This window comes from Phocoena phocoena, chromosome 16 (assembly GCF_963924675.1).
Source record: "Phocoena phocoena chromosome 16, mPhoPho1.1, whole genome shotgun sequence".
Lineage (NCBI taxonomy): Eukaryota > Metazoa > Chordata > Mammalia > Artiodactyla > Phocoenidae > Phocoena > Phocoena phocoena.
This window is the reverse complement of record NC_089234.1, coordinates 45,379,899-45,388,173: the sequence shown is the minus strand read 5'-3', so window position 1 is coordinate 45,388,173 and position 8,275 is coordinate 45,379,899. Positions and strand designations below refer to the sequence as shown.

General features: G+C 43.9%; 1 protein-coding gene across 1 annotated transcript; it reads right to left on the bottom strand.

Moving 5' to 3' along the window:
* Positions 1–287: 287 nt before the first annotated feature.
* Positions 288–965, bottom strand: ZNF22 (zinc finger protein 22). The gene has a single exon (XM_065894719.1). It carries the CDS (start codon positions 963–965, stop codon positions 288–290), a length of 678 nt encoding a protein of 225 aa, XP_065750791.1.
* Positions 966–8,275: the final 7,310 nt, after the last annotated feature.

Sequence of the window (8,275 nt, the reverse complement as noted above, 5' to 3'; positions counted from 1 at the left end):
GTGTCATCAAAACATGACTGTTTTGTCAAAATGATGCAAGAAGCAATTTCGAACGAGATCAAGCTTATATTCTCTCAAAACACATTTTCAATTCTTTGTACTCCAAGTTACATAAAAAATAAGGAAGGCTGGACTCAATGTAATTTCTCTCAGCCCAATGTCATTAAACTCCCAATGTCTCCATGCTAGGAAAGGATACAGTATTTAAGTGCACTATTAAAAAATATCTCCAGTTCTAAAAGAAATGCTTTTTATTTTTAAAAGAGGGCTGATGCAGTGCCCTTTACTTAGCGGAGACCAGCCACTGACTTCCTTCCTTTACCAGCTTTCCAAGATGATACTAAGTGAGTTTTTGCCCTAATATTTTTGCCCCGGGTTTTACGAGGCTTCTCTTCTTTGTGCACCTTCATGTGCTGCCTAAGATGAGAGCTCTGGCTGAAGCATTTGCCACACTCACTGCACTGGTAGGGTTTCTCCCCTGTGTGGGTTCTCTGATGTTGAATGAGGTGGGAACTCTGGCTGAAACATCGGCCACATTCATCACACTGATAGGGTTTTTCTCCAGTATGAATTCTCTGGTGCTGAATGAGATTTGAGCTCTGTTTAAACCTTTCTCCACACTCATCACATTTGTAGGGCTTTTCCCCAGTATGGATCCGTCGATGCTGAATGAGATTAGAACTCTGAAAGAAACTTTTTCCACAATCAGCACATTTATGGGATTTCTTTCCAGTATGGATCTTCTGGTGTTGAAAAAGAGTTGAGCTCTGACTGAAACTCTTTTCACATTCGACACATTTATAAGGCTTCTCATCCAAGCTTCTTCTCAGTCTACTCAAGCTTGATTCAAAGCGAACAGTCATTCCCCATCTCTGCCGCTGCCGGCCTGTTTTGCGCTGGTTCTCATAGACTTTTCCTTGGCTCGAGCTCCGAGATATACCTCCCTTAGGTTTTCCTAACCGCATGGTGAAGAGCCAAATGTATTCTTAAGAGTCTACACTCTTCTTCTGAATGAATATTTCACTTCCTAGAGCTACACAGCTCAGAATTTTCTATGTGTAGAAAAAAAATAAAAAACAAATTATAGATGATTTGTTAATTATTCAACTTTAATATCTCTTCAGCCCATCAAAACTGCATCCATTTTTAAATTAAATATCGTATATTAAGGCATTTATATGGAATCTGAAAATACTGGTATAGATGATCTTATTTACAAAGCAGAAAGACACAGACATAGAGAGAGAACAAACATGAATACAAGGGGGAAAGGGGGCGGGTGGGATGAATTGGGAGATTGGGATTGACATATATACACTACTGATACTATGTATAAAATACATAACTAATGAGAAACTACTGTATAGCACAAGGAACTCTACTCAGTGTCTGTGGTGATCTAAATGGGAAGGAAATCCAAAAAAGAGGGGATATATGTATATATATATATTTGCTGTATATGTATATATTCATATGTATATATGTATTTGCTGTACAGTAGAAACTAACACAACATTGTAAAGCAACTATACTCCAATAAAAAATTTTTTTTAATGTATTCAATATATATAAAAACAAAGACGGGCTTCCCTGGTGGCGCAGTGGTTGAGAGTCCGCCTGCCGATGCAGGGGACACGGGTTCGTGCCCCGGTCTGGGAAGATCCCACATGCCACGGAGCGGCTGGGTCCGTAAGCCATGGCCACTGAGCCTGCGCGTCCGGAGCCTGTGCTCCGCAATGGGAGAGGCCACAACAGTGAGAGGCCCGCGTACCGCAAATAAATAAATAAAAATAATAATAAAAACAAAGACAATTCTGGCAAAAAATACTTGCAAAATAATTCTAATAATTCCAGAGTCCAAACATAATAAATATAACCAAACTTACCTTTGGAGTTTTTGTCTGTTGGGACAGGACAAAAAAAAAAAAAAAAAAAAAAAGTGATAATATGAAATCTAAATTTTTGTTGGACAATAACAAATGAGATTAAAAAGTGGAGACAATGTAATATCTTAATAGGAATAAAAGAACTCCAAAAAACAATCAAAATTTGGGTAATAGATTATCATTATATTTTAATATTTACTCCCATGTTAAACTTACACTCATGGGTGACCCATTATGGTGTCCAAATCAGAAAGAAATGACAAATCATACTACTTTGTTAACTATTTCTGTTTATCCTTGTTTGTTTAGCTGTTCTACTTGCACAGCTTTAGAGAACAACTGAGTTCTAACTTTGTAGCATAAGTTGTTTTGAATGTAAGAACTACTCTATAAGGAGTGGAAAATTTCTGTGAATCTATTCAATAAATACTGGATGAGGAAAATGTCAATGAAGAGATATTTCATAATTATTTCCTCTAGATTCCAATGATCCAAGAAAGAGGGCAATTCTTTGAAAACTTGAAACGAGGAATTTTTTTTGAGAAAGAAAAATTTCAAAAGAACTTTTACTTGATAGTGTAATGAAACAGAATAAAAGGTGGTAGGTAAAACACAAGAAGAGGAGGAGAAGAAAGTAAGTTTACATGTAAAAATAGGATGGAATTTAAGAAATACCCACATGCTACAAAAATTCAAAATTTCAAATAAATTAATTTCATTTAATTACTTATAAGGTTACTTAAAATAATGGCCACAACCAAAGAAGCACAAAGTCCAAATGTGGGAAATGTCCAAATGTCCAAAGGTGACAATGTGGGAAAACCTAGGACTGCAAAGGTAATACAATTATTGGAACTAATTTCCACATCTTATTGTCAGCAAGTAGACTTTAAAATGGGAATAATTACCCTGGGTCTCTGCACACAAGCTTACAAAGCAAATAACTGAAAACAAAAATTACATCATTGTTCTTGCCTTTCCATCATCTTATTGTATAATTGAGACTCCAGGCCTGACAGTGCTGAGACTTCGTGTATTTAAGTATATCTGCTGCAATTAAGGTAAGTATCAGAAAAAGCAAACTGCATACAACACAAAACTACAGAGAGAGCACTACTCATTTCTTAACTTTAGTAAATATTTATAGGACATCTATTACAAGGAGGTATGTCAGGTACATGATGTTGGTGTGCAAAAATAGCTATAATGGTAATTATACACTGAAAAACACCCCACGTTTATTTTTTAACACTACAGAAGTCAGTTCTCGTAGGAAACTCAGACTATCTAAACCATCTAGAACCCTACAGATGAGGAAATCATACCAACAGGCAGTCTGGGTGCCAGTCACTGGGCTATCTTATTTAATTCTCAGAGCAGCTTTATGGGATTATCTTCATTTTACTTCCATTTCTAAGGAAAGGCAGGTATACTTTGGCCAGGTTCCCACCCCCTAGTAGCCTGACCCCAGAGCCTGTATTCTTAGTGGCACAACTGACTGCAGCCCCAACTTCCAACGCCAAGTCCAGCGCTCCGACTGGTGCTCAGCCTCATTTCACAGCAAGTGCGGGTATTAAGGGAAACTTGAGTGAAAGGAGCTGTTGGCCATGCGAATACGCCTCACTGGAATGTGCCTGCTTTCTCGTCCATAAAATGGGGATGACAATAAGGCCACTACGTTATCATAGTGTTAGAAGTTTAAATGAATCTGTAAGTCGCTCAGAACAGCCCTGTGCTACCCAAGCGCTTGGTTCAATCTGTTTTATCCTGACACGCGACTGATGGAGGGCGTAAGGAATGCGGCTCACGATCCCGGGCCTGTCCTCCTCTGGCCTCAACTCGCCCGGGCTTCCGTTAAGGTCTCCGCTCTCCCGAGGCCTGTGGCTGCCGCTCCTCGCAGGCCGGGCCCGCCCCGCTCCCTCCGCCCCCGGCGCCAGCCACGGCAGAGCCCTCGCGGCAGCCGGGAGTTGAGGACCGAAGCCGCGCCCGGCAACCCGTTGCCCAGTCGGCACCGCCCCACTGCAGCCAGCTCGCGCTCCTGAGGCCCCGGCCCACTCACCGCGCCAGCCCGCCGCCGCCCTCGCTCGCTTGCCCCGCGCCCTTCGCGCCGCCGGAAGTGCAGGCCGAGCCGTTCGCCTGCGCCGCGCGGTCGCTCTAGGATCCTGGCGGAGTGACCCTCTATGCTCACGGGCCCAGCGGAAAAAAGCAACTTCTCGTTTCTTCCTGTCGTTTTGTTTTCCTCTCCTACCCCTGGAAGGCGTCCTGTGGCCCCCAGGACCACAAGACCTTTGAGATGGAGGAGCCACCCACAGGGCCGACGAGCTGCCGCCTTTGTGTCACGGCTTTTGAAACGCAACACCAGCCTATCCCACCCCGAGACTTCATTCTTTCTACAAATATTGTTTAATTATTAATTATATAGAGGTACTTTTGGAGAGCCTAAACTGTTCCCGATAATTTTCATGAGTCAACTTATTTGATTATACCAAAAAGCCCTTACAAAATGGGAACGATCATACTCATTTTACAGGTAAGGAAACCAAGGCTTAGAGTAGAAGTTTGCTCGAGTTCACACAGTGTATAAGTGGATGGCCAAGGATTGGAATGGCTCCAAAGTCTCGTGATTTTCAAAACACCCCCTTTTTTCTCTTTAGTAATGATCTCTCCTGGTTCTCATTTCTTACAGCCAACCTCCTCCTCCGCCAACCTAACCTGTGCCGGGTCACCCCGTCTCCTCTGTTCTCTCCAGGCCCTCGTTTGCCTGCAGAGCTCCTTCAGTCTAATGGCTTCAGATACCATCTGTAGTCGCTGAAGACTCCCTAACTGGTAACTCCAGTCCAACCTTGGGATGCAAATATTACTGAACTCTAGACTTATATATCCAGTTAATTACTCAATGGCATTTGCACGTGTGATGGACATCCCGAACCTAACATACCCCCAGATGAACTGATATTCACCTAACCTGTTCCTTCATCAGTCTTCATCCCGACAGTTGGCAATTGCAACTTTCCAATTGCTCAGGTCAAAAATCTTGATGTCACTGTTGTTTCTTTTTTCACCCCAAACCCAGATCTAAGCCATCTATAATTCTGTTGGCTGGATCTTCAAAATATATCCAGAATTGAGCCACTATCAACACCTCCACTGCTATAAGCTCCACCAAGCTGCTGTTATCTCCTGTCTGGATTATTGCATTGGATTCCTCACTGGTCTCCCTACGTCTACTCACAGCCCCAGAGTGATCTTCTTAAAACCTAAGTCAGATCATGTCATTCATTTTGTTCAAAATCCCCCAAAGTCTTCCCATGTTATTAGAGCAAAAGCTCATGGCCTCACAGTGGCACACAAAGCTGTCATGATCTGTCTCTTGTTCTTTGTTATATCCGTAGTGCTAAGAACAGTGCTCAGAAGGTAGCAGGCACTCAGCAAGTATTTGTTGAATGAATGAACTTATAAGATGCTTCTTTACAAAGTGCTTTTACATCTATCCTCTGGTCATTCATCTTTATAGCCTTGCGAAGCAGGGATCCTCGTACCCGTCTTAAAGACACATGCAGTAAGGATGGAGAGGGACAAGAGATAGAAAAGGTTATGGGGTGGGAGGGGAGGAAGAATAAAGGGTAAAAGGAAAAAAGAGGGGCTTCCCTGGTGGCGCAGTGATTGAGAGTCCGCCTGCCGATGCAGGGGACACGGGTTCGTGCCCCGGTCTGGGAGTATCCCACGTGCCACAGAGCGGCTGGGCCCGTGGGCCCGTGGGCCATGGCCGCTGAGCCTGCGCGTCCGGAGCCTGTGCTCCGCAACGCGAGAGGCCACAATAGCGGGAGGCCACAGCAGTGAGAGGCCCGCGTACAGCAAAAAAAAAAAAAAAAAAAAAAAAAAGGAAAAAAGAGAGGGAGAGAAAACAGGCAGGGTTTTATGCCCTCAGTTTATTCGTTAGTATAATAATAGCCAACACTCACTGAGTGCTTATTATGTTCTAGGCACTGTTTGAAGCAGTGGCAGTGCCTCATTCAGTATTCCTGTGGTATGTCTGCTCCTGAGCATTTGCTCTACCCTTCTTGGATTTAACATCCCTGCTTAATCCTGTGTGACTTTCATTGTCTTCTAGTGAACGATAGCCCATCCCACTGATGTTGACTTTACACGTGAGTAGCATTGACTAACTGCACGTGTGTGGACGCAAAGTATAGCCCATCCCAGAAGAAGCTTTGGGTCACTGTGTTTCTGCCACCACTCTGTTCTTCCCCTCTGCCTCAAGAATAATATGTCCCACGTAGGGGCTGCGCCTTCAGCCTTCAGCCCAGGATGAGAAGACATGTGGAGCAGAGCCACTAAGCCCACTTGGAGCCACCTGGAGCCACCTGCAGTCACATGTAACAGGTCAGAGAAGTAAACACTCTTGTCATAGCCACTATTTTTGTTGTTATTTGTTACTACAGCAAAGCTAATATACCTTTCACAATCTTAAGAGATAGGAATTGTTATAATCCTCATATTACAGATGAGAAAATGGAGGCATGTAACTTGCCTAAGGCCACGAGTGGCAGACAGTTTGGGTCCAGAGCCTATGCTCTTAACCTCTACCTAGCAGTATCTCTCAAATAGAATTCCAGGTTATTTTTAAACAAATTAAATTATTGAAATTGGTCACACTTGATATTTACAAAACAGAAAGCTGAAAGGGGGGAGGGAAAAGGAGGGAGGTACAGTCAGGGTAGCAAAGATAGGCTGTGTTCTCCTAATAGAACATCTTTCTGGGAAAACTGGGTCAAGAGAGGCCAGATCCCTTAATGGCTGGGGTTCCTCTGGGAAACGGCTCGCAGTGGGGTCCAGTGTGTCCCTGAGCCCAGTTGTATTTGAAGGGCTCATTCTAGGAAGAAGAGGCTTCTGGGCTGAGAACAGCCTTGGCAAGACAGCTTCCTTTTACTATGGCTGTGTCCCTTGCACCCCACTCCCTTGCAGACAGACAGAGACACACACCAAAAAACACTGTCTCAACAGGGAGCACTGCTGCCTTGGGTCTGCATTTGGCAACAATGCAAAAGAAGCCGGTCATATGTGTGGTCCAAGGGCCAAGTGCAGTAAGGAGCAGTCTATCTCCCATGAAGGGCCCCTGAACAAGGGTTCTGTCCACCAAGCCTGAGACTTTGCTTTCTGTTTCCTTTGGGTTCTCTGGGAAAGGAAACTCTGGGAATTCCCGTTCCTGAGTTTGCAGAAAACATCTCTGTTAAAAGCCCAGCCAGGAGGGAGCAGAGCCCCACCCGAATGCTGGGAGTCCAAGGGCGGGTCAGCAGCTGGCTTTCTCCCAGACAATCACAGCTCATGGGGGCTAAATACAGCACTTGCACTTGCTGTTTTTACATTTGGAAAGGCTTGAGTCCGACTGCCTTTCCTGCCCGATCATGGCTGAGGGACTGAGGGGCAGGGAGGCTGCTGCCCAGCAGGGCACCTGACAAAAATATCCCACTGCTGCTTTGCAGCTGCAGGCATCTGTGTCCTGCCCACATGGGCACATTGTGTATTGCCAGCTTCTCCACAGATCACCTGATCCGACAGGATAAGCCTCGTGCTTTGTTTCCCTAGGACTAAGGGGCCAGATGTATCCTGGGTGGACAAACGGCATTATTTTAACAGTGGGAAGGTCTTTAATCCATTTTCTGGTAAACATTCTAAGCAGGTAGCATATGGTTATCACCATGGGAAAAACAAGCTCTTTTTTGATTCCTTCTGGTAATTTGCTCTGGGCAAATCACCCTGTTTTTCCTGAGTTCAGATCTTTTGTAATCATGTTGATTTTATCCTGTGTTTATGATTTTCCCTGGTTCTGGAGGCCTGACCTGGGAAGACCGTCCTGTTTTAGGAGAGGACACTCATCACAGGAATTCTTCACTTTATCTTTGGATAACATTTACTACCTGCGATACCAGTGAGTTAAGCAACATATGACAAATAATCTATGCTCTGTGGAGAGAGGCACATGGAACTCCCATACATACCATCAGGAAACCGCAGAGCCAAACAGAGAAAGTCTGAAATTGTGGTGTCAGGGTGAGCTGAATTAGCAGCTTTTCAGATTGCCTCTGTAAAGCAAGTAGTGTTGATAAAAAGTTTTGTAACGCCCCAGATGATTGCAGAAGTGCACAGGCATACCTTGTTTTACTGTGTTTTGCTTTATAGTGCTTCACAGGTATTGCATTTTTTGTTTGTTTGTTTTAATTGAAGGTTTGTGGCAACCCTGCATTGAATAAATCTATTGGTGCCATTTTCCCAATAACCTTTGCTCACTTTGCGTCTCTGTCACGTTTTGGTAATTCTCACTGTGGACAAAAAAAATGTAGCCGGCCATTTCAGTAAACAAGAAATGTTGGTGCTATCAAGACATCAGC